At 36.4% G+C, this 27,407-nt stretch overlaps 1 protein-coding gene and 1 long non-coding RNA gene across 3 annotated transcripts; one reads left to right on the top strand and one right to left on the bottom strand.

The window, feature by feature from the left end:
• The first annotated feature begins 482 nt into the window (after positions 1 to 482).
• LOC111191594 (uncharacterized) lies at positions 483 to 3,560 on the top strand. Of its 2 annotated transcripts, none has more exons than XR_007441002.1 (3): positions 483 to 762; positions 2,832 to 2,899; positions 3,499 to 3,560. It is a non-coding gene; the product is annotated as an uncharacterized LOC111191594 (long non-coding RNA). The 2 variants fall into 2 exon arrangements; XR_007441003.1 differs by lacking the exon at positions 483 to 762 and adding an exon at positions 1,608 to 2,179.
• A 5,963-nt stretch (positions 3,561 to 9,523) lies between these two features.
• On the bottom strand, positions 9,524 to 27,407 carry ccdc69 (coiled-coil domain containing 69). The gene is made up of 9 exons (XM_007246443.4): positions 27,048 to 27,407; positions 20,721 to 20,778; positions 16,538 to 16,713; positions 13,300 to 13,387; positions 13,136 to 13,209; positions 12,889 to 12,990; positions 12,647 to 12,766; positions 11,524 to 11,621; positions 9,524 to 10,766 (listed from the first exon to the last, which is right to left on the bottom strand). The coding sequence occupies exons 1-9, from the start codon at positions 27,099 to 27,101 to the stop codon at positions 10,592 to 10,594; spliced, it is 945 nt and encodes a 314-aa protein (XP_007246505.2). The 5' UTR covers positions 27,102 to 27,407; the 3' UTR covers positions 9,524 to 10,591.

Raw genomic sequence — 27,407 nt, 5'->3', positions numbered from 1 at the left:
TGTCCCGACATGTCAAACAGCCAAAGAGCCGGTGATCCTCTTACACCCGCTCAGCTCTTCCACAGGCGGGCGCAGATGGAGGAAAGAGCGGGAGAGTTCCCCCACAAAGTGAGCAGAGCGTTCAGGGCACAACAGGCCAAACATCACCAATCAGCCAGTCACTCACATATCTCCTCTCCTGCTTTATCTGTGAAGAACACACAAAACACACCCACTAATCAGTGTCTGAGAGAGGAGCAGAGTGAAAGTGGAGGCTGGAGAAACTCGACTCAGTGCTAAAAGGGTCACTTGTTAACTAACAACATCAGCTCATGTCACCTGTAGGGTGACAGACCGTGCAGTCAAAACAAAGACTGAAACCACTGAAATACTGTGCTAAACTAAATATATTATATATACAGCTCTGGAAAAAATAATATAAGACCACTTAAAAATGATGAGTTTCTTTGATTTGACCTAATTGAAAACCTTTGTAATACACTCAAAAAAATAAACTCACCCTGTTGTTGATTTTAATCAAGTATTTTTAATTAAAATTACTTAACAGCTTTGTGTTAGCAAGTGAAACCTGAGTCAGTTGGACTGCTGTGATGAAAGTCAGTTAAGTTGTCTGATTTAATTAATAAGTGCATGTTTGGTGAATGCATCCCAGTGAAGTAAACTCAACAGGCTGGCTACTTTCTTCATCCGGGACATTCGTGGCTGTCTGTGGACTTCTCTTCAGCAGCAGCGCCATTTTATTTTGGAAAAGCAGAGAGTGCGGTGAGTATTAGTCATAAATATATGTATATTTAAGCTGTACTTGGTAATTTATTAAAAGCGGTTCGTGTGTATGGGGAATTTAGGTAAGAGAAACCTCACTGTGTAATAAAATATCTACCTGGCCAGTCAGCTTCATGTTAGCTAGCTAGCCAAGTTAGCATTAGCGTTTTTTTAATCACAAAATGCTTTTAAACTCAATTCACGGAATTGCGGTCGCATCATGTGGGTCTCGTAACCTCAAATAGTGTACATTTTAATTTTACGTGTATCTGGATACTCATATCTGCCAACCAATGTGTGAATTACGAGCTATGCTAGCGCTAGGGCGCTAGCGTTAGCTTGCTAGTGTTAGCTCGCTAGCGTTAGCACCCTAGCGCCAGCATAGCTCGTAAAACAAACTTTTAAACTCAATTGACGGAATTGCGGTCGCATCATGTGGGTCTCGTAACCTCATAGTGTTTTAATTTTACGTGTATCTGGATACTCATATCTGCCAACCAATGTGTAAATTACGAGCTATGCTAGCGCTAGGGCGCTAGCGTTAGCTTGCTAGCATTAGCTTGCTAGTGTTAGCTCGCCAGTGTTAGCTCGCTAGCGTTAGCACCCTAGCGCCAGCATAGCTCGTAAAACAAACTTTTAAACTCAATTCACGGAATTGTGGTCGCATCATGTGGGTCTCGTAACCTCATATAGTGTACATTTTAATTTTACGTGTATCTGGATACTCATATCTGCCAACCAATGTGTGAATTACGTGCTATGCTAGCGCTAGGGCGCTAGCGTTAGCTCGCTAACGCTAGCGCCCTAGCGCCAGCATAGCTCGTAAAAAAACTTTTAAACTCAATTCACGGACTTTCGATCGCATCCTAGGGGTGTTGTAACCACATATAGTGTTAAATATATTTTTATGTGTAGTTAATTATTCATATTTGTCTTCAAATGTGTGAATTATGAGCTTCGCTTGTGCTAGGGCGCTAGTATGCTAGCGCTAGCAGGCTAACGTCATTAAACGGCCAGTCTCGGAGTTGCGTTAGTAGTGTAATGTGGTTCACACGGTAAATAAGGGATATTTTGTGAAGTGTTTTTGGTTTAGCTAGATTTGGCTCATACCCACAGGGAAATACAATGTTTGAAACAAATAACTTAAGTGCACCGGTACTCATTTTAGCTTTAAACCAAGTTCAGCTTGGCTGATTTAACATAAACTGAAGACCCGCTGAAGCCACACAATCCACTTAGTTTGGTTTAATGCCCGCGTATTCTCCAGTAAACTGGCTTTGGTAACGCAGTGTTGTGTGACTTGCACAAGCTTCCGTAGGACAAATGCTGCGCATGCTCAGAAGTTCAGTCCATGAACGAGAAACGTCGGCGAGGATCGCGAGGCAGGTGAAAAGCGGGCGAATCTTGATCCATCCGAGTAATTATCGTAGTATATGTGCTTTTTTGTAATGTAATCTTTAAAGGTTATATGTAAGTGTGTGGTTATATTATGAATTTTATGGCCTTAGTGTACCAAAAGCGGACACATTAATAGCTAGCAAACTTCCTTGCTTGCTGACTAGCTAGTTAGCTATATAGCCAACAGAATAGCCTGACTGACTGATTAATTAATTAATTAATTTGAATCGTTACTAAAGCTGCTCTGACCTGATGTCACATTATTTTAAGTTTTTCAAAGATACACATATATTTCTTAATAAAACTGTTTTATAGACAAACAGCCAACAAAACTCATAAGTAGCTCCTCCTTTATTAAAATCTGTATTTACTGTATAATATAACCTGATTTTAATAAAGTATAGTCTCTAACGCTTAGCCAGATAGTTTAACCAATATTAGCAATGGTAATGACTGAGTGAATCCTGTTTAAACTCACCTCAACTGCAGTAATTTAACCCAACCTGTGTGTTTTAAAGTGTGCAAAAATGAATGTATCAGCAATTAAGAGCAGATCTGCATGTTCAAAATGCCAAACAGTTAATAATCTTAAATCCATTTCTTGTTTTTGTCTTGTTTTTTCTCCCCTAGTTATTCCTATTTTTCTAACCACAACTTGTGTGTTATTACAGGGTGTCTCTGTCAGTAAGAACAGTCCTGCAATTGTAGGCTGGGTGGTGTACCTTTTTTGGCTCTTGTGGTAAGTTTAATGGTCTTCTTAACATGTATTGATTTAAAGTTATATCTGTTTTTTGCCCCAACATGTGTTTAATAGTTTATAATCCAGATTGACCTCATTGACCATCCTGTGCCAGCTCCTTTAACAAGCTGCATTCAAATCACTTTACAAATGAGCACTGGAAAAAAAGTAAATAATAGGAATACCAAATGTTATTTGCATGCTCTCATTCATTTTCCACTTATTTTACCAGTGTATATTTTTAAAACAATAAAAAAGTTACTATTAATATTTATTGAACACTAGACCTTTTTTAAGATCCAAGAAGGTATATCAGCAAATTACAATACATTTAGCAGTGGCAGTGCTTTTTCAATCGTGAATGTAGTTGAGCAGTTCATTTTTAAATGTAAATGTACATTAGCAGCGGTAATTAAAGTAGATGTGGGTGAAATTTATAAACAGAAAAGCAGTCAGTATTTTGATAAACAAACAAAGGCTAAAACTAGACATATATTTAATATGAGCTAGTAAAATGGACTATGGGGAATGCATAAAAATAGCAACAGATATCAAATGGTAATTGTATATGCATTTTTTTTATGTTTTTTTTTTTTCAGTACCATGAATGTGGAAGTGTAAAGACTGTGATGCAGAAGAAAGTAAAAGTAGTTAATTATTTATTTTTATCCATATGCAAATTTAACCCTCACGTCCTTCCCTCAACAAAGACAGAAATATTTGTCACAACTGCATAGTGAAATTCCTTTTTACTAACTTAATTAGCAGCAGTGCTAAAGCAGTTTCATTTCTCAAATTGATGATTGGAAAAACTTGATTGGAATTGGTTGTGTGTGTGTGTGGGGGTCTATGTCATTTGGCTGATGGTGTATTTTTTTTCTGTCTTTCAGGATGTTGAGGACAAGCAGGAGATGGAGCAGACAGTTCTGGGAGTCTTTGCTGTAAAGAAGGAGGGGGCAGAACCCACTGATGACCTGGAAGATGTCGGTATAGTCATCGAAGGAGTGGAAGTACTTCGCACCCTTGGAAACATTGCAAATGCAGTTGCCATTTTATTTGGCCTCATGTACTCACTGGATTTGAGCTACCCAACCAATCTTAAGTACACGTTTGAGGTTCTGCAGAAAGTTGTTATGGAACTGGATGACAAACAACTGTCAAGAAAGGCTCAAGTGTTAAACAAACTGTTTGAAGGGAAAGTGTAGACTTTGAAAGTGAGTGCCACTTCAGAGTATTCCAAAGAGGACAACTTTGACCTGAGGTATTTGAAATCCAGGACAATTTGAATGTTAGTGTTCTGGTTTTGTTTGAAGTTCTAATGTTTGATGTTTTAACGTTTTAAAAATGTTCACAAAAGGGAGTAAGGAGGGATATTAAAAGCCAGAACAGGAAAACGCCATGCATCAAAGGGTATTAAGAAATTTCTTAAAAGGAACCCTGCCTGGTAGCACTTATTTCTTAATATGTTGTTATTACTCTAAATCACTAAGCTATGGTGTTGTTAAAAAAAAAAAAAAAAAAAAACGGACAATAAATTATTAGTTTGAGAAGTGATTTTATTCTACTTATTTGACATATGGGTGCAGCCATTATTTTGCACCAATTTAGGCTTACAAGTGATACCAGCTGGGGTTCACTTTAAATTTTCTTAATTGTTTGATACAAGGTTTCCGTTACCCTTATATTAATGCTACAACATTAATCATCCTTGTTTCTATTCACATTGTCTATCTGAACAGCTCCACTGACCATACAGTAGCACTTTTTAGTCTTATAGTCCTTTCTCTCTGGCTTTGTGTGCACACTGGATTTGAGCAACCCAACTAAAATTAAGGTACACACTGCTCCACCATAATCCATTTGACACCATCACAATCATGCCAGTGTCACTGCAGTGCTCAGAAAGACCCACCACGCAAAATAATTTGAATATTCAGATATTGGAATATAAGTAAAAAAAAATAAGTTTAAATTTATAAAGAAAACCACTGTTTTTAAATAGTCAATATACTAACTAATTCACATGATTTAAGTAAGCACTGAGTAATAGAGGGGAAAAAAGATTGAGGTCCATTTATAATTTAAAATAAATATATTATTCAATATATAATTGTGACAGGCAAGAGGATAAAATAGGCATACTAAATGCAGTCTGTAATTATAAAACTAAACTGTGTCTAATAGGATCAGTGGAGCTAAAAAAGTGAGGGGAAAAGTGAACAGAAGTCACTGGTACCATGTTTTACATGTATTGGTTTAAGCATGGTGTTTTGATAATGATCTGGCTAATGTGTTGCACTTATGGAATTGATAAATAATTAAATAAAATAAAATTTCCTTTGCTTATTTTATGCCTTATTACATTGGGTCAATGTAATAGAAGATGTGCTTTTAAAAATTATTTTATCATAATTAGAAACTGCTGGCATTGAAAAGAGATGTTTTAATATAAAGTTCTTATTAAGTCAGATGTTTTTCAAGTCTCAAAAGTAAACAGGAAAGTTCAATTCAGGCAATTTTATATTCTCTATTGGAAGATGTGTTTTTTTTTTATATGAAGAAATAAAATGATCTAATGCAGGGTTTCTTAACCAGGGTCAGGTTTTGACATACTTCTTGGGGTTCTCAAATGTAAAGCTAATTAAGCGTGTTTCTTTAGGCTAACTGTGTATCGCGTTGGATCCGGATTACAAAGACCTGATTTAATGTTTGTTTAAATGCAGTTCAGAAGGATGAAATTGTAACTCAGAAGCAGTTGTGTTTTATCTAATGTGTGGCTAATGAGTTAAAAGGGATTTAGAGTTCAGAAATGTAAGATGTTCAAAAGATTTGTAACAGTTCAGCTAAAGGTTGTGTGTAAGTAAAGGTAAATTGGGATCCCATGTACTTTTTGTTGTGTGCACATTGCAAAACAACCTTGTAAAAGGACAAAAAATACCAATTAAATGTTGCAAATGACCATAAAGGACTCCTTTTTTTTGCAATGTATGCAGTTGACCATGGTTTGTCTGTGTGCTAAATAATTATTTCACAGAAACAAAGTGATTGTGATTTGAATTTACATTTTGGAAAATGCTGACTGTCAGATTTTGTTATTCAGCTTAAAATAACTGCAGTTGTAACAGTTAGTTATGTACTAGTTTTGTAAACTAGTTAAATACTTTTTAGAAAGACATATATTACTATTGAGAAAGACCTACCTAACTATACTTTGTAGTTTCAACTTAACTGACTTAAGTTTTGGTAAACCAGCAGTTATGTTACATTTACATAAGTGACTTAGTTCAGTATAATGAAATACCTTTCTGTTGTCATTAATCAACACAGTTAATTAAAACAAAAGAAAGAGCATTTTGTTGAGTTTATGTTGGTCGATTTAGTTATCTATACACAAACCTATTAATTTAATCCAAGCTAACTTTGACACCAATATATTGGTTGTAAATAATCTAGTCATGTTGGTTTTACCTAATACAGTCATGTTGAATTTACATAATACAGTTATGTTGTGTTTACATAATACAGCCATGTTGGTATTACAAAAAATAGTCACTTGAATCCTAAATAAATGATTTAATTATATCAAACACAACTCAGTTTAGTGGAAATTGTTGACATAACTGGATTAAGTAAATCCAACGAATTATTTTTTTGAGTGTATAAACAAGATGGAGATGGATAATCACAAGCCATCAAACCAAGCTGAACTGCTTGCATTTTTGCACCAGGAGTGGCAAAGTTATCCAAAAGCAGTGTGTAAGACAGGTGGAGGCGGAGAACATGCCAAGACGCACGAAAACTGTTAAAAACCAGGGTTATTCCATCAAATATTGATTGATTTCTGAACTCTTAAAACTTTCTAAACATAAACTTGTTTTCTTTGCAATATTTGAGGTCTGAAAGCTCTGCATCTTTTTGTTATTTCAGCCATTTCTTATTTTCTGCAAATAAATGCTCTAAATTACAGTATTTTTATTTGGAATTTTAGAGAAATGTCAGTAGTTTACAGAACAACACAACAATGTTCATTTTGCTCAAACATCTACCTATAAATAACTAAATCAGAGAAACTGATTGAGAAAATGAAGTGGTCTCTTAATTTTTTCCAGAGCTGTATACAGGGAAACGTTTGGACACACTTTAAAGGTTTTTCTTTTTTTCTGCATAGTAGATTAATGGAATGGCTTTCAGTTAACAGCTGTGCCTCATCAAGAGTTAATTACTTAATGAGTTATGTTAGGAAAAGGTAGATTGTTGGTACACAGTGAATAGCTCAATTTGAGTAATGTTCCAATCCATATTATGGCAAGAACTACTCAACCAAGTAAAGAAAAAAATTAGAAAATTTTGAAAGTATGCTCAAGTGCACACTTAGGTTCTTAAGTATTACAAAGATGTATCGTGACAAGGCATAGCTTTTAACTGATATGTATAATTTGTTACGCTATATGTTCTGTTAATACTAAGAAAAAATAAGAAAAAATGGTCTCAGTCACACTTAATTCATGATCTAACTATATTCCTACTTTTTTACGTACACATTTGAACCTGAAGGATCATGTAGTATCTTTAAGGTTACATCTGACCTGTTTGTACTTTGTTAAAAATTTTACCTGTACAATTTACAATAACAGTTTTATAGTTACATGAAAGAAGTTTTTTTATAAAGGTACAGGAAAACAAATAAATACCACACAAATAAAAAGTTATCTTGCTTCAAATAAAACCTATAAGAATTTATTTGACCTTAATTCTATTAAGATAATGCACAAACAACAAAATAATTTACTCCCAAACTTAGTTAGTCACAAAAAATAAGCAAGGACACACATACAAACATATTTATCTGTTAAAACCCTAAATATGTGGAATAGCTGCAACATATAAATGCTTTTAAAATAAGTGGTAAACACTAATGCAACTGAGAAATTATCATTTTTATATATCAACTGTGTGGAATGTTTAAGGCTTGTGTGCTTAAAACAAATATTTTAATCTTTTGGCAGTTACTTGTTTTTGTTTGCAATGCATATGATTTTAAGACTCATCTATCTATCTATATATATATATATTTTTTTTTTCTTGCCTATTCTGATACACATTTCAGTTTGGACAGGTAAACAGGGAAAAAGTAGTTACAAAATAGTACATTTGATTAAGATTAATACAAATATTATTAAATATTGTGTTTTTCCTTTCACCGCACTGTGATGCTAGCACAGTGCCATACAAAATAATATACAGTCTCAGTAGTTCAGTAGTTCTACTGCCTCTATAAGAGAAATCCTATCCATTTGATTTCTTTGGCCAGTCAGCTGTACCGCTCTGCCACCTGGTGGCTGAATCTCATCATTACAGTGATGCTGTAAAACTCTCTAAGGTACTTAAGTAGACTTGAATTACTGGGTTTTCTAATACTGTTTAATTCCATTTGGTCTCATTAGCGAATTTGAGTAGAGAGGCCAGGTACTGGATGGATGGTTACATGATGGATCACAAATGCTGTTGCTGCTCCAGCACTGTTCACGTTATGGTGATTAAAATTTCCCCTCACATTTCATATGGTGACATTAAACCGTGTATAAACATTACACAGTACCAGTCAAAAGTTGACACACCTACACATTCAATATTTGTATTTTTTCCTACATTGTAAATAAATACTGAAATTATCCAGACTATGAAGGAACACATAAGGAATCATGTAGTAAATTAAAGGGTTAAACAAACCAAAATACTCTGTAAAGCATTTACGTGCTCTGATCCGGGTGATGTTAACTTGCTGTTTTAGAGGCTGGTGACTCTGAAGGCTGAACTTTTCTTGTGCAACAGAGGTAACTTACGGTCTTTCTTTCCTGTGGCGGTCCGGGTCAGAGCCAGTTTCATCATAATGTTTTTGACAGTCTTTTCGACCGACCTTGAGGATACTTTCTAAGTTCTCTAAATGTTTTGAATTGACTTACTTTAAAGTATTTTTTTCCTTTCCTTAGTTGAGAACTCCTTACCAGAATACAGATTAAAACATATTCTAGTTTAACACATTTTTTGTTTACTAAATAACTATACATGTTTTTCTTAATAGTTTGTATGATTTTAGTACTAACCTACAATGCAGAAAATATTTAGGTAATGAAAAGTCCATGTGTATATCTATTGGTTTTAATTTACTCCATCACAAATTAAATATTGGTTACGCTATGATGAACAGACCAATAGAAAAGCTTCCAAATGACTTGAAATAAAATATTTTAACAAATCTTGTTTACCTCTTCATCTGTAAAGTTATATAAAGTTATATTTTGGAGATACTGGGTTAGTTTCTCAGACAGGGATTGAGCCTAGCATTTGGAATAGAGATTATTATTATTATTATTTTTTAAAGGAACATGTAGTCTACAACTACATTTAATCTCTGTTCAGGAACCTGACATACAATGTTTTCTTGTGTGACAGCAAGAAACACAAGACAAAAGAGTACATTTCTGTACTTTGTATTGTTTGTGATTGTGTGTGTTTAACTGTATGAATACAAATGTGTATTTTTTTATTTTCTGTGTTCTTTTGATACTGTATGTTTTTTTGTGTGCTTCAAGTTTCTACAGAACTGCTTGCAATACTCATACATACATTGGACAGATGCAGTTTTATTGAGGTTCACCTTTCTTTGGGATGCCCATTGCAACAAGGACTGGTTCAGAGGTAAGAAAATGGACAACAGAACAGGCACATGGGAACACGAGTATAAAAGAAAGAAAAAGAAATCAGAGAAAAACTCAAATGCAATTGAAGTACAAAAACAGCCATTTTGAGCACTAACTACTCTACATTGTTCTGCACCATTGACCAACGACCAGTAAAGGAGTCCTCCAGCATCTGTCCAAACTTGCTCTGCACTCACACTTCTTAATATATGAGGTTCTCTCCCAGCAAACATTCATATATTTGCCTAAATAACAAAACACTGATTCCACTCCAGTGAGTCACCAGTCATGTCTCAACTACCAGAACGATCCATGTGCTCAGAAACGACACTTCCATGAACACATCCAAAGGTGTAAGCATGCAAACATACAGTTCTAAACCAACAAGTCCCACAATCATCCTCATTCATACATATATATACACACACACACACACACACGAAAAATACTGCTGCAAAAGTGCCAGTGCATCTGGAAAAAAATATCCCTATTGCTTTTAAACTACACGTACAAGTGCTTTTGCCTGCTACAGTGTTGCACGGCAAAAAGGAAAAATGGCTGATTGTCTTTGGGGGGAAATAAAGAGAACCTCTGTCATTTGACAACATCATATGCATAATGCTAAAGACTATAAACAAGCCGGCCTAAAATCACCAGCAAAGTAGCAGATTACCATTATATCTATACAGCATTATTGGTATATTATGACTATTCCAAAATGCATCAGAGCATTGAATAAAATTAAATAAAACCAAAACGTAAAATACAAATACAACCATTACATCAGTTTTCCAAAGACTGACAGTAAAACGGATGCTGTAAGTCAGTTTCGACGAGGCGTAATGTCCACTGCTTCTTGAAAACAGTTGCTTGTATAGAAATCAACAGCAGCAACAAGGTAAAAATTGAGGCACAAGTAACAAAACACTGGAGTCAATGGCAAGGCTTTGGTGAGTAAAGTCCACTCCAGTCTGAGAGAAGGCCAGTCAGGCTAGCTGTGGGACACTTCCGCAGGAATAAGGGCCGGCATGTGAAACGAGGAGCGAGAGTCCTGGCTGTGGAGGAGTTTAAAAAGCAGCTCCTCTTTTTCCTGATTGAGTTTATGCATCTGCAGGGTCTGCTTCTCCAGAGCCTCCTGTGTCTCATTCTGCTCCTTGGAAAGTTGGCTAAGATAGGGGTAGAGGGGACAGAAAAAAAACTATTAAAAACAAACCGCGCCTTTCTTGTAATAGATCAGATGTGTTGGAAGCATGAAAAAGAAAAATGCTTCATTCTTCAAGTTCATACTTTATGAAAAAGTTTTTTAAATTCAGTAAGACCCTTACAAAGTGCATGACAATAAATGAGACTGACCTTCCAGTGAATAACCAGATATCAACCATGTTTCCCTTTTGTATATTATGAGTTATTGTTTTAAGTGATATACTGAACGAAGATATTTAGTCAAAATTAAATCACATTTTAGTTTCTTAATGGGACAAAGATTTTTTTTTTTTTACAGAAACAATAATTTCCGTCACTAGGTGGTGCTATACACCAATTCACATTTGTCAAGTGACCAAAGGAAAAATTTACCCCATTAACCTGTAACTTTGAATCCTACACAAAATGCATGTTCATGTATTACAGCATATTTACAAAACTGTAACTGTCATTTTACGTCCTTCTAGCAATACAAGCTAGCTTTAGAACTACATTCATGTCTTAACAATAATGAGCTGCACTATTGCATTAACAATGAAGTACACCGGCCATAAGTAACAAATATAACATGAATTCAAATGCCTTATAGCAGCATGACTTTCACCACTAAGTGAATGTTTATTACAAAAAATATATAACATGGTAACTGAACATTTTTCTTTGTAAACAACTTCCCTCACACACAACTCTAAACAGAATGAACAGCGTAAGACTACATACTGTATTAGTGTTTGATAGTTCTCTATCCGAACTCTCAGGTCCTCGTTCTGCTGTAGAACCTGCAAAACCTGGTCCTCCAGAGAAAGGTTCTTCTCAACCTGGGAAAGCAGCATGAAAGATTTGTTAAACAAACTGACAGGATGATCAATCAAATAAGGGTGTGCATGTTGTCATGCCTATAAAAAAAAGACTTTTTAAATACAAATGTTCTATTTCTATGGCGGTCATTAATCTACAGCACTACATTGCACCACCCATCCAAGGACCAAACCAAACTGAAATGTGTTCACTATCTCTGTTCACTATTACAAACCTTAACAATCAATTCTGTTTTTATTGCTTAGGACATCTTTACTGTTCATTTTCAGAAATGCAATGAGACCTGTATCTGTCTGTAATGTGAATGAATCTAAATCCTAAAATGGCAAAAACACACACATTGAAATGTTCATACACATCCGTCTCTGCAGTTTTATCATGCTATTGGTTGGCATTGGACAAAATTCCGGCTCATGATCTGACAATTCAAATTCATTATACGTGCCCACAAATTGTAAATGTGCATGATCTTCTTCCATCATTTATCAATTACCTGTGTGCTAAGATGTGTTTGGGAAACCCAACCCTGTGTATGTGTTTCTCTCTTTCTGTCTCGCTTCCTGTCTTTCCCTCACACACCCTTCCCTCTTATTGTAAGCTTAGATTATTTCAATGTAATTTTAGATTATTTAACTTAGTCTGTATTAGTTGGGTTCAGGATACCACAGTTCTTGAGTAGTTTGAGTTTGAAAGTCTAGTCTGAGATGCCCATCTTAGGTGAGGAGCTCTAATTAAAAGGAGCTTATTTGTAGTCCTGTAGGCATTAGCGTTTTTGGGCATTTGGGGATTTGTCTATCAATTATTTGTGAGAAGATTTGCATTTAAACATTTGTGCATGTCTGGTTTTTGGAGGGGTATACATAATAGAGGTCTGTTAGGCAACAATAAATTTTGAAATCTCAAGACAGTCAATGACACAATGATGCATTTTTGCAAGCAAGCACTTTAAATCCAGCCTGACACTGAAAGAGGAAGAGGTCAGCTGTTTCCAGTCTGACCAAAAATGGTGAGTGGGAGTTCATACCAGCGCCTCCATCTGCCGCAGCTTGCTTCCCTGCTCCTGTAAACGCTCGCTCTTCATCTCTATGACAATTAGCAGACTCTCTTGCTCCTGCTCCCAGAATTCACCAGGGCTGCCATGAGTCTAACACACACACACACACACACACAAAGAGAAAGAGCAAGATAAGCTATAAAGCACACCATTGTTTTTGATTACACTACAGTGTATTGTCCAACTATGTTTTAAATATCTGTTCTTACAACCTCAATGTTTCTCCGAAGGTCCCTGTTCAGTGTGGACTCCTTCACTCTCTGTTTCAACATGGTGAACAGTTTCAAGTCTGATGTCAGTTCTTCAATCTGCCCCTGCCGAGAGTTCACGCAAAGTTCAAGCTACAAGATCACATTCAAATGTCACACTGGTATGTGCAAGAACACACACTAAGGTTACATTGTATGAAAAGTAAACTTCAACAGCCAGTTAGCAGACTTCACCAGTCACATGCTCTACCTTCAGAGCGGCTTCAGCTGCTGTGTGTGCCTCCTTTAATGCGTGCTTCTCTTCACTGTGTACTCGACGCATCTCTGTGGAGGTAATCAATCAGGTTATCCTCTCAGTAAACGTAAATAGGAAACTGCATGCTTGCTGTTAGGTGGAGATATATGGGCTCAGACCTTCTGTTTCTTTGTGGTGCTGCTCTGAGGAGATCTTTGCCTGCTTCTCGTGAAGAGCAGCGAGCTCAGCCGTAACTTCGCTCTTCACCTGTTTGAGTGATAAAACACCACATGATCAATAAAACACTCAGATTTACCTACACTTAAAAAGAAAAAGTTCAAACACACTTCACTTCCCTCAAGATGTTTAAAATGTAAAATGTGGCTCACAGCTGGGGTCTGGCTGCTAGCTTTAAATGTAGTTGTGGTTTTAAACCAAACAGGAAATGATGAATGTACAATTTAACACATGTACAATAAAATCAACCAAATGCCTCAATTTAAAGTCATAGAAACACAGTAAACACAATTTCTTGTAAGGTACTGAAATTGAACATCCATCCAAATTTGGATGGGGGGAAAAAAAACCTAGATATAAAGAATATAAAAAAGAAAGAAGGAAAAACAATAATCAGATTTTCAGTGAATTGTATGGGTGTGTCCTGATAATGAAATGAACACAATTAACATTAAAAACAGTGGAATCAGGGAATCGTTAAAAAAGTAAGATTAATTTTAGTCTGGTTAGATTAACAGGCATAAAAACAAACAAACAACCAGACAAAATGATAGGTGAACATTAATTAAACAAAAGTATACATTTTTTATTTTACTTTACATGTAAGAGAGTGTCAGAGAGACTGTTTATCTACATGCTAACTTTTGGTTATGTTGGTCAACTTAGCTTTAGTTCACTAAATGAAGTTAAAAAAATAATAGAGGTGTGCCAAAAAATCGATTCACATAAGAATCTTGATTCTCATTTACTACGATTCAGAATCGATTTAAAATGTCCCAAAATCGATTCTAAGGTCCAATCCCATTTCTTCCCTTGGCCCTACCCCTCACTGTAAGTTCACACTGCAGCGGCACGAAGCGTTTTTCGCTCCGCCTCCCACTGCCCAAAGCGACAAGTGGCCGCTGCAGTTTGAACTTACCGTCAGACCCACACAGAGCGTAGGTGTATGAGAATCACCGGTAAGATGGCAGAACAAGCACTATATTACCTTAGATTAACGTGTAGTTTTAATGTTTTATGGCAGAATGCTTCATAACAAGCATAAAAAAAGATCGCTAGTAGTTAGTTTCCGTTTCTGTTAGCTAGCTAACTAGCTAACTTTCCAGTTCCACCTTAAATAATGCAACAGGTGGCAGCGGGCTGCAGCATTTAAGGCGGAACGGAAAAATAACAATAAGCTAATCAGAGCTAATTTCAGCTCCTCATCACAGAGGAATTAAGGAATGGACAATATGAATTAATTTCTCCACCTCCTGCCCCCTTTCTGAAGAAATACAACGGCCTAAAATTAACTAGTTAATCAGCAGCTGCTCCTGAACTTTAGCGCTCCACTGCTATCATCACATCAGCCCAGCAGCGTCACCTACACACCACCGCTAGTAGCCTTATAATAAAGCAGTGTTATTTATTATTTATTTATTGTTCATTAACGTCATTGTGATATCCCAGTGATTCCTCTGTCACTGAAGACCCACATTCCTGCACATTTTATTGTTTTTGTAACACATTACCTTCTCCAGGACCAGTGTATATTATGGAGGCTTTTTTTCAATAAGATTCATAAGCCAGAAGCAGAAATTTTTATAAATCAAATCGTTTTGAATCAAAAATCGATTTTGAATCGAATCGTGGCCCCCAAAATCGGAATCGAATCGAATCGTGAGATAGTAAAAGATTCCCACCCCTAAAAAATAACTTCATACATTAAAAAAAAAGAAAATCTTAAAATCACATTATTTAAATTTAAATATGTACGGAAAATTATCAATAAGATATTTTAAAATCCACTATTTAAATACTCCAATACTTAATACGATGACTTTTGTTTTGAATATGCTTCACTTACACTGCTTGCTTTTCTTTTTTTTTTTAAACACGTAAAGATTGATGCAAGCTTGGATTAATTTTAAGTGCTTTTCCACCAAAAGTTTGGGCTTATAAGAACCGTAGTGCAAACCAGCCCGCAGTTCCACCAGTTTTAGTAGAACCGTCAAAACGTCACATTATACGTCATCAACAGAAAGAGGGCGCTGCACAGCGGCGGTGTTCTCCTACTGATGTCACGTTTCACGCTAACGTATTATTCTTCGGGTTCCACTGCGAACAAAAGTTAATGGTTCTGGAACCCACATTTGGAAACGTGGAAAACTGGTTCAAAATTATGTTGGTTGTGGTGTTGTGTTTAAACACCTGTTTTTATTAATATGACTGTTTGCATTTTTAATACTAATTACAGTTTATTTTCTAAAATTTGATCGAAACAATCGCAATAGATCACCTTGGACACAGTATTAGAATATATTGATCATAACACCTGTATCATGATATGCCTCACATTGCCAAGTCCAAACTCTCCTCCCCATTTACTAAAATCGACAACTGATAATCATTGTCAATGTATAAACTTCATTCTAATTGCATAATAAAATTATAGTATCATTAAATAAAACAGTACAACGTTTGCTTTGGGTCTATCACTCAAGCTTCACCATCAATCAAGACGTCATCTTCCGGATTGTGACTACAATAGTAGCTCTCCATAAAGACTGCAACCGCAGCATTTGATGAAGTTTAAGAGCACAGATTATTGGTTATTGTCTGCTTATGAACCTGATGGTAAATGTCAAGGATGTCTGCTATACAAATCCATCAATCAAGGGATTGAGGCTTTACTGCACAGTAAATAAACATGATACCTTTTGTTCCTCTTGTAAAACGTTCTATTCCACAGTGTTTACACAGACACACACAGACAGCCAGCTCTTTTTACAAGGCCATGAATGGCATGCCTGCCAGTGAACAGGTCTGGCTTTGCTGGTCAGAGGTTGCTACAAGGACAGATGTGCCAAAGAACTTCTTTTACTCAAAGTTCTGCTCAGGAGGGAGCAGTAAGAGACAGAATCGGCACTGTTCCCAAAGACTGTGTAATGGGAAAGGCATGGTTTGTTTATTACCAGTGACAGTTTCACAATATATGACCTGCTGACATCATCTGGCATTTGTTCTCTAATCTTTCATCAAGCTGAATGTTTTCAGCTTGAAGCTACATGTCCCTGAAAAGGGAAAGGGAAAAAAGGCTTTTCATTCAGGTTAAAGTGGTTTACTCTATGAGGCTAAAGGGCAACTCATTTCATAATTCAAATAAAATAGGGGATTAGACTGTATACAGATGTGTTTTACCTTCTCAGTGATGCGGTGGACAAATGTGCAGATCTCTCCGTGCTGATGGTCCTTCAGGAGCTGCTCCCGCTCTGTACCAGAAGCTGACAAAAGTTTATGCAGAACTTTCAGCTGCTGTTCATAACTCTCCAGCAGCTTCTCTGGGCTGGTGCTCAGCTCCTGCAGAGGGAGCTTTCCTGGAGGAGGACAACACAGTGATGTGAGCATTAAGAGACCTGAAACCATCTGCTCTCCAGTCCTAAATCTAAAAACACTACCTTCATCATTAGGAAGCAATTTAGAAAGAATGAAGAAAAAAAAAAAAAAAAAAAAAAAAAAGTTTTTTTTTTTTTTTTTTTTTTTTTTACAATTTCCCTGTAACTCTAAACGAAGTCGATGAGCCAAGACATGTCTGGTGTCCAAGGTCTCCTTCTAACGTAGCTAATAAGTAATGGAACTTATTCCCCACCAACTGGCACTGTTCATACAGCATGACTTAAGCATCAGACACTTACCTCACACTATGTCTAGTTGTTCTGTAATCTTAAAAGTCTTGCTTGCTCTATTAAAAATAAGGCGGCATCAAATGTTTTCTTGAGCAATGCATATTTGGTTCAATACAGAACCATGTTTGTAATAGAGATTAGGCCTGTCACAATAATTGTAACCAACTTACTGTATAATATTCCACAAACTTAATTTAATAACATTTTGCTGACCTTAATATTGTCCATAATGTTCCCTTTCATGTTTTTTTTGGAGATGCCAATTTAGATGCTACGTAGCTGCAGTGCCAATATTACACATTATAGCACTCCCTCTTGTGTATTATTGTGATCATACCATTATCACTGTTTATTGAAAGATTTTGAGTTAAAGAGGAGGAGAAAATACAATCTGTTTGGTTATAATCACTCTGCAAGTTAAAATAGTTCTATTGCTACTCTGTTTTTAGCTGTGCTGTTTGACTTGTAAGCGTCGCATCGTTTATAGGTTACCTGTGTGTGGCGGAGTAATACATGGAGAGATTTGGTTACAACTATTATTAAATCAAAACATTTTTCAAAACATGTGAACTGTACTGTTATGCTAAGTTATATAATTTACATTAGATCAGTGGCATTAAATGGTCCTGAACAGTGTCAAGAACACCTTTTTATTATTTTTGGAATAATATATTTTCCAAAAACAATTTACTGTTATTATGACAGTGATATAGTGATAGATATAATGTCAACAATCTTTACAAAGTCAGAAGGTTCTTCACCCTCACATCTGTACTACAGATATGGCTCTTTAAGAAACAAAAGGTTTTTTTGTATTATTTTACAATTCACACCCAAATTGACAACAACACAAATCGTTTCACAGCCCTCCTAAAAAAATATATGGTTTTGAACAAATAAATTAAGCCTGTAGAGTTTACTAACAGTACATGTCCACTAGTACTTTTCTTCAATACATTTTGCCATTATGGATATCTTTGGCGTGCCTGTGAAATTTCTTTATTAAAATGAAGCTACAACATAATTAAAAAGAGTAGTTTAATGTTTTTATTGTAATCTATAGTTCTATAAATCCATATTCTGACATTTTCAGCTTCAATTCTGTGGTTGAAAGGCGCCTATTCTGTGTGTGAAATTCACATTAGAGCAGCCTATTCTTTTAATATCTCTCTGTATTAAAATTAATAGGATACGTTGTGGCTCAAGTGCTAGTGGACACGTACCATACAGGTGCGAATTGCCTCAGAATCTTTTAATATGAGGAATAATTCTCTTACAAAAAGATTTAGAAGCACTTGGAAGGATTTTCCTTTTTGAAACAGAAAAAAACAAAACACATTTCTTCAATGGGCAAAGAACCATTTAAAGCACTTTCATTTTTTATACAGTCTATGTGGTTTCTTATGGTAAACTATTAAATATAAAAATCTCATGGTGGTTTGAGGGGTGTGGAATAATTTAAGCATGCAGTTTGCACACTGTAGGATGTAAGCTCCAACCACTTATTAGCCACACTGTAGTAGTTCCAGTACAAAATGGGACCCACAGGACCCAAACGTCAAAAGGCAGGTTCTGAAACATAAGTTTCATAGGCCATATATGGGATAATGAATCTGGGGGGTCTGGGAGAAAGTGGAATGCTCGAGAAGCTACTCAAGCCGCAAGGAGGGCACTGGAGCACAGGGATGTTGTGGGGCAAAATGGGAGGGCAGGATTAGGTTTAGGTGATGCTTGAAAAGCATTCGGCAAGGCCACATCACCTGAGAAAAGGCGTATGGTTACAGGGTTTATTCGTGAGCAGGAGGAGGAAGCAAGGAGGGCAAAAGCAGCAGGGCAGAGTAAACAGGGGCAGTGGATGAGATGGGAAAGTGTAGAGAAGCGGAGAATCACCTGGCGAGAGTTATGGGGATTGGATACAGGCCGTATAAAGTTTCTTTTGGGAGCTACATATGATGTTCTGCCAACGCCACAAAACCTTGCTCAGTGGGTGGGTGAGGATCCAAGTTGTAAGCTATGTGCAGGAAGTGGCACGCTGAAGCACATTTTGTCGGCATGTAAGGTGAGTCTATCCCAGGGGCGCTACACATGGAGGCATAATCAGGTACTTAGATCTCTTGCAGGTGCACTTGATAAGAAACGGTTAGAAGTTAATAACATGCCCGTGGTAGGTTGCAGTAGGGTAATCACGTTTGTGCGTGAGGGGCAGCATAGTGGAGAAACAGCACAGTGCTTGAAAACTGCTGGTAAGTGGGCCAATGCACGAGATTGGAAGTTATTAGTGGATGTAGGTAGTAAACTGCAGATCCCAGAGTGCATTCTGGTTACAACCTTGAGGCCGGATGTAGTGTTGTACTCTGAAAGTAAGCGGATAGTGTATTTTATAGAGCTGACTGTTCCGTTTGAAGACGAGGTAGATGGAGCTTATGAAAGGAAAAGGCTGAAGTATACAGACTTGGTGGCTGAGGTGAGAGAGCGTGGGTGGCAAGCGTATATTAGACCGGTAGAGGTAGGTACTAGAGGCTTTGTTGCGAAGTCTGCCACAAGACTGCTGTCTGAATTCGGAATTAGAGGTCGTGTGCTAAGGACTGTAGTGAAGGAGTTGTCAGATGAAATATCTGACAACTGCTGAAAGATCTAGTCAGTGGTTGTGGTTCAGAAGGGCTGAGGCTGTGTGGGGAAGGGAGTGAGGTTGTGCTTCTACAGCAAGCTTGGAGGGGGGTGGGTCTGGGACGCCAGACTTCACTGTTGAGCCTTCTGGAGGTGTCGTGGGCCTAATTCAGCGAAACACTGACGAAGGAAGGTGCCTGCCTGATGACCCCTGAGAAGAACTTGCACTGAAGTTTGTGTTAGAGTTTGGATGAAGGGGATTGGTGTGGTCCTGCTCTTGTAATAATTTGTCTCATGAGTTTTTGTAGACGTCTGAGTACTTGGCAGTTGAGGCACGGACCATGAACATAGTTCGCTATGCTTCTGGATTCTTGTCGAGCCAGTATCAGAGGGTAGTGGTTGCTGTGTTCTGCTCACGCAACTTATAATGTGATTTATTGTGTGTGATTGTGCTTAGGTAAGTGTGTTGTTGCCATAGTTAAAGGAAGTGAGCTTAGATTAAGGAGGGATTCTGTTTGTTCATAGGTTATTTTTTGGTAGGTCTGTTACTTGGCAGTTGAGGCAATGGACCATGAACATAGTGTTAGGCTGTGCTTCTGGATTCTTGTCGAGCCAGTATCAGATTGTGGTGGTTTTGCTATTGTTGTTAGTTGAGTGAGTAGTAGATCCTGGCTGAGCCCTATGCATAACCCCAGGTGTTAGGTGCAGGATTTGTCAATTTCCTGTATTATATTACTTACTTGGGGGATGAGCAAGTCTCTACATTACTAATCACTCAACATTACGTTCATGAAAAACTCAACACAGCATTGCGACACATTCCTCAGAGACGCTATGCATCTTTCACCATTCTCATGAAAAATGACTCAATAACACCCAGTCAGAGCTGATCTGGTGTTCGGGAGTGGGAACGGGAGCTGCACCAGAGCATAAATGGGAGGAGTCGAGCTAAAACACAAGTGTTCTCCAGTTCTGTTTATTTAAACAAGCTCTTCAGCTGTGTAAAGTGAAATTCTTTAACCGTCTACACCTAATACACCATCCATACTTTGTTTACATTATATGATGTCAGGTACAGGAAAACCACTCACCACTTCCATCCTGAGCGCTGATCTCCTTTTGATGGGTCTCACATTTTGCTTTGTTTTTCTGCAAGAGAAAGACAAAAAAACGATTAGTTTTACACACCTAAACACATTACTGTAAGAGTTTTTGTCTGATTAAATATCACAATATTTGAAAAGATGCGAATAAATAAACAAACAGTAAAGGTAACAAGAATTTCTATTTTTCAGGAAAGTACATGGTGCTAGTGTGAAGAACAAAGTTAAACAGGTCATTATTTAGATAATCAGATTACCAGATCTCTAAGCTCTGATTTACCAAATACTGGTATCCCAGATACTAGGGCCTTTGAGACGTTTTAATGAACACAGTAATGTAAAACCACTGCTTTTTGTATTTATTTGTATTCATGCAAGGGCAACAATTATGCTTTAACCCATTTGATTTATCTGTAAAATTTTATGAATTGATTTTTAATGCAAATTTATCAGGTGACAAAGTTTACAGAGCCTGGTGATGTATTAGCAATATAAAACACGGCGAGTTTAGAAGGTAGACTGCTTTTCATTTAAGAATTGTACTCTTTCTTTCCCTCTCCCAAGGTGGAAGATCCTAATAAATAATTTTGTATGATAAATAATTTATAATAAATATTAGTGCGGTCAACGCTAACATAAGATTAATCTAAAAAATGTAACACTTTAATTCTTTAAAATGCTAATTTATGTTGTTGTGTCCATCATCTGAGTCTCATTTGTTATTGGTGGATTTAGTTTATATGTTTTGGGACACCCAGGAAGTCAGTAAGGACACGCCCATCATGTCAGAAGCCTGTCAACGTTCATCAGAGAGAGACGTTTGTAAGTAGTTTGCAGCTGCTGGAGCTTCTGCAGCGCTTTTGGAAAGCAGAAGTAGAATTTGATTTGTATGATGAAGAAAATATTAAAATAAATTATTCCATTATCAAATTATTACTGTCTCCTTTCCAAAATACAGGAAAGTGTTAAATATAATTTAATCATGATTAATCACAGACTATTATCCAATTAATTAGAATTAATTTTCCAAGCCAAAACGTATTATTTTATTAACATTTAAATAGCCATATTTTAAGTTTAAAGAAGAATGAAAAGTGTGATTAATTGAGATTAAATAGCAGAATACTGTTGTGATTAATATGATTAATTTTATTTAATCAATTGACAACACTAATAAATATATGAGAGAGAGAGAGAGAGAGAGAGAGAGAGACAGACAGACAGAGAGAGAGACAATGTGGGCTCTCTCTCTTTCTAACAGTTATATGCAATATATTTATAATCTAAACATGTCACATCTGTTAGCTAGATATTCATCTGAATTGATTGATGCTGCATGCCCTGCAGATTACATAATTATGACCTCATCTACAAATTCCTCACAGTAATACAGCACCTGAGAACAGCACCTGGTTCTACAACGAATCTCCACCCAACTGCTTATTACCATTATAGACACAGTGACTGCGTGTTTGCATGCGAGTTTAAGCATGTTAAGTGCGTCTTTTTTACGTCTAACCATCCTGCAACAAAATAAATCAGCTGCCTCATACACAAACAGGGGGCTTACTGAATATAAAATATATAGAAACCTACCATATAAAACATATTACTACTACTTCTTTTATTTGCAGTTTGAACAATAAAAAATTGGTTGATTTGTTTTACACAACCATTACAGAGAGCATTATTGTCTACATCAATATATTTAGTAAACAATCCTATACAGAAAAGCTTACAATGGTAGAAGAATGCAGCTTTAAAAGTTTTGCACAGGAACTCCATTGGACTTACAGTAATAATCTAATTTTCTCAATCAAATTGGTAAGTCACATGTCAGCTGCTGATGTAGCATGTGCTCCTAATTGACCCTCATGGTATGTAAATAAACCAATGGTATTAATAAGTCAGCAGAAAATATATTCTCCAAAGTGATATTTTTAAAAAGAGTATTTGCATGTACTTTGTAATGTCAGCCTACAACATAATATTTAGATCCTTTTTCTTCTGGTCTTAAAGGGCTGATTGTCCCAAACAATGCTTACATTTTAAATGTCTAATTATAACCCCAATAAGCGGTGGGCGACATGGCCCTAAAATAACATCATATTATTCAAGGGTATTTTTGCAATATCAAAGCAGTGCAACTTTTTCGCTGTTTGTAACAAAATGAAGATTCACACTGTTCTCATTTTCCATTAAATATTTAATAGAGACAGATTATGTATATTCATTTTCATGTTGCCAAGCCTCCAACTTTAGAAAGAAAATCTCCAAAATCCCAAAATATGTACTGCACTTCACAAAGGGTCCAGAACAGGCTTTAAGAACCACTGCTCTAAGAATAAAAGAAATATCAACAGATGGACAAGATGGAAACTACTGTTAATACCACAGTTCTTACTGCAGACTGGCTGGCCATCCTAACCTAAACAAAAGACAATGCGTGAACCATAGCATATAAACTACTCCAGTGAAGAGATCCAACCCAAAACAATAAAGTGACCACCTCTCCTTCACATTATGTCCATTTTCCACACTTTACCACTTTTTCTATTTTACAAGCAGTCATTTATAAATCCGAAGGGAACACTTCCTCAGTCACCTCAGGGAATGTGCAGCTCAACTGTGAACGATTAAGGCTTCTCTAGGCCAGTGCTGCTCATAGGTGATTTAACGTTTCAAAGCTTTTGTGCAAAAGTCAAAAGTCAAGTAATACCCACATGGTGTAAAATGTCTCAGAAGTGAACAACTTTACGCAGCTCAGTGAGGAAAAGCTGATCTCACATTTTTGTACTTTCCACCTAGCAGGCAACTTGTGTTTTTTAAAAAGCTCACACTGGTTTACAATATTTTCACTGAGACACATTTAACATTTTAACATAATGATGCCTTTGTTTAGTTCAACATTAAGGAATGACCAATTCTGAGAAGTACATTTTAGTTCAAGAAGCCTAAAAATAAGTTTTTAAATCAGTGTATTGAAATTTCTGAAATGAATTCCCTCTCAGTCGCCTTTAAAAGCTCCCTAATTATAGTGTTTTGCGGTAATGTAAAATGCAATATTACAAACAATTATTTGGGAGGAGGGTAACTGATTCAGCATGTAATGAAAATAATCCTCCTTATTAAACAATACATATAAAGGAACAGTATAAGATTTATATGTACAACTCTGGAGATGTCATGGAAAATTAAAGAAGTGTGCATTAAAAAAAAAGCATAAAACTACAGAAAACAAATTTAATGACATTGCACAAGATATTGGCTGTCCTGCAATGTGACTATAATGCATGAGCACACTGTGATAATATTAAAACGATATATTGTGCAACCCTCATAACTGTCAAACAAAAACCTTTAATCTAATTTTTTTTAGCTACAAATTAAAAATATATCATGTATAATTTAATGAACTGAGTAAATGAATGCTCCAAACCTAACTAACTGAAGCAATAACACAAACTTACATTAAAAGCCCTTTTCTCTTACTATTAGTTGACATTTTTGAAATATAAGGTGTGTGTGACATCGATAGTATGTCAACTTGTTCCATTTCCTGTTCTGCAATAAAATGTTAACTACCTTTGTGTAAAATAAAATAATAGCTCTGTAGAACTTTTAACCATACACATATATACACACAACTGATTACTGCACAAACCTAAAATTGTGTTCAGCTTTACAGCCCAATAAAATACTAACACGTAAATATTACATATTACACATCTGAAGGAAAAGTTCCTATTATTCAATACACTACTAAACTGCCCGTTTAAGATCAACTTTCCTTACCTAAGATCAAGATTTCCTTATCAGGTCACCCAGATTCATACAGAATTAAATTAGCTGTTTTCTTGCAGGACATCTATGAAGTGACCATTATGAGATCATAGTTTATCTTTTTCAGCTTTCACTAAACATGTCTTAAACTTAAACTTTGGTCTAATCTTTGATCTAATCATAAGAGAAATCTCAGGACGAGAAGATGAAATACCTGTCAGCAGATTCCAGTCTTCCACAAAATTGTTTTGAATAAACAAAACAAACCATGCAAAAACTACAACCACAATCCAGATGATGTCATCGAACTGAGATTTCAGAAAGGACACAGCTTACTATACTAAAAGTCACTTACTTTTATAAATGGAACAAAATCATAAAAAGTATCAACGGAAAACTCACCCAGGGATTGTTTTTAATGACCTAAAGCTGCTTAAACCACAACAAGTCGGCCACATTTGTCGGCCCTCTGAAGCATGGCACCAAATGTTCTGCCGTGTTAATGAACCCTTGGCTTTATTACTCGCTGCCCTACATGTGTTTGTGTGTTTTTATGTTGTTCTGAATGAAGTGTGCCTCTCCAGCCTCAGCCTTTGGAGATTTTCACACTTCTCCAGTTGCTCATGTCAACCACACACCCACATGGCTTCGCGAGGAACTCAGCCTGGATGGTGCCTGTATGTGGGTCACGTCAGAACTTGCACAGAAGTAGTGAGGGCAGTGTGTCCAGCAGATCTAACACGAGTTATTCTAATCTGCCAGCAATCTGGGCTAATCAAAGCTTTCCCGAGATTTTCCTGAGGGCTACGATTTTATATCGGAAAGTGTGACCAACCTGTTTGTTAAATCTGGGAGGCTTGCTCATCAGATGTGCGTAGTCTAAACTTATACTCTAATACAAATATAAAACTGATTGTTATAAAACTGACAAGTAGATGTAAAAGCCTATTTTACAAAAATCTTCATTAGATGTACAAAAGTAAGTAATAAAAATACTACTAAATCTTAAGCTTAAACTTCTAAGCTCCATGTCAAACAGCAGTGGATTGGTAGCAGTATTTTTTAGCAGACTTACTAGGTTTATCATCTTCTATTATTCCATTTTCTTACCTTTTTAAATTTTTTTTTTAAATAAAAGTAATGCTCTAAAACTGTGACAATTCTTAAATGTCTAAGCAAAACAAATTATGTCACTTAAAAAAAGCAAAAATAAAAATTAAACATGGATTAACTGTGAATAACTATGACTGTGAATGTTTGCAGTTTATATGCATGCACTGAATATGCTGCACTGTGGTTTGTGAGGTGGAACCAAATTGTAATCTCTCGATCCAGTTCCTCCCACAAGAGCAATTGTTAAAATAAAGATAAATATAAAAGATACAACCAAATAAAATAAAATACAATATAAAATAAAATAGATATCAAGATAAATACGCAAAATATAAGGGACGAAGGGAAGTAGCAGCAACAGAAATCCAACAGTATGGATGAGTATAAAGAACATTAATATGTTAAAGTGTCTCAGTGCGTATAAAGTGTGTATACTAAAGCATAATTATTTATATTTATTATATTTCAGTAGTATATTCTTGAAATTAATTCATAGTTCAGTGTTTTGTCATATTGCCAAGGATATTGTTGTTGGAAAAATCAATCAGATGTATTGTCACATCACAAAAGTACAGGTGTATTACAGGTGAGGGAAAAACTTGGGTGCATGTTCCCACTAGTAGGCAGAGAACAATACGTTCAACCAGAGAACAATATTTACCTCCCTTACTATCCCTTATACACAGCACTGATTTTTATTAATAAACCGCCAATAATTTCAAGTTATCTTGAAATTAGTACTTTCTGAAAAGGTTACAGACAAAGCAATAAAATAATAAAATAATAATTTAATCTAAAAAAAAAGTTGGCAGGCAGGATATGAAGGCTGTTAGAAGTTAGAATCAGCTCTATAGACTTCAGGCTAACGGTGTTTAATTAGCTTATAAAAGGCGGAACAACAAAAGCTCGCTTTGTGCTGATTTGTGCGGAAATGAATCGGAGTTTATGAGTTTAATATCGAAATTAATGTGGAAATACAATTATTCCAACTCGCAGAGCTCACTGTCTGCACACCCAGCATACATCTGTTCCTCATTAAAACCTTTACAACTCCAGGCAGACTGAAATAAATAGCCATTTAGGTTAGCTAACCTAGGTTAGCTGGCTGTGTATGAACACAAACACACAGAGAGAGGGAGAGAGAGACTGCTACCCTAACCCACCCACTCACTTACTCACTAATGAGAAGTGAAGTAACTTTACGTTAAATAGGCTGATATCAGTCAGAAGAATGTGAGGAAAAAAACAGTAGTTAGGTAACTCTCTAGCTTAAGTAGTAAGTTAAATTCCCGCAACGTCACATTAGCTAGTTAACCTAACTTACTAGCGCTTTAAACTTTAAACCTGTCAGCTCTCCATCCTCACGAACTGAGCGCTGAACCCAGTGAAACACCCAGAAACCTGAAGTTCACAGCTTACCTTCTGCTTCCTCTGACAGGCGTGGAGACACGGCTTGCTGTGGTGGCAGCCCATGCTTTCTTCCTGCCCTCTCTCTCTCTCTCTCTCCTTCAGGAAAGTGGTGTGAGAAGATCTTCAGCTCAGGATACTGAAGCCCTGAAACACTCACAGCCTGAAGTCTGTGAACCCGCAGCGCCGCTGACTGTAACCGAGGGGCGGGAACGCGCGCTGCCCGTCTTTAACCTGTATCCTACCGAAACACGGAAACTCGAGCGGACTAAGGGATTTTCAGTTTCACATGGTGAAAACAAAGCAAATTACAAAACAGAAGACAGCGCTGAGACCAGGCAGTCCTTTAAAACAGGTCTTTTAAACTTCCTT

Source organism: Astyanax mexicanus, chromosome 10, assembly GCF_023375975.1.
Source record: "Astyanax mexicanus isolate ESR-SI-001 chromosome 10, AstMex3_surface, whole genome shotgun sequence".
In the NCBI taxonomy this organism is placed as follows: Eukaryota; Metazoa; Chordata; class Actinopteri; order Characiformes; family Acestrorhamphidae; genus Astyanax; species Astyanax mexicanus.
Note: the sequence above shows the minus strand (reverse complement) of the source record. Positions and strands in the feature narration are given on the sequence as shown.

Excerpts from the sequence above, each read along its gene's own strand:
- ccdc69 (XM_007246443.4), bottom strand. The coding sequence starts at position 27,101 with ATGGGCTGCCACCACAGCAAGCCGTGTCTCCACGCCTGTCAGAGGAAG. Across the intron at positions 12,767-12,888 it reads ACCTTCGGAGAAACATTGAG|ACTCATGGCAGCCCTGGTGA; the intron begins GTTGTAAGAACA and ends TGTGTGTGTTAG. Across the intron at positions 10,767-11,523 it reads AACTATCAAACACTAATACA|CCAACTTTCCAAGGAGCAGA; the intron begins GTATGTAGTCTT and ends CCCCTATCTTAG.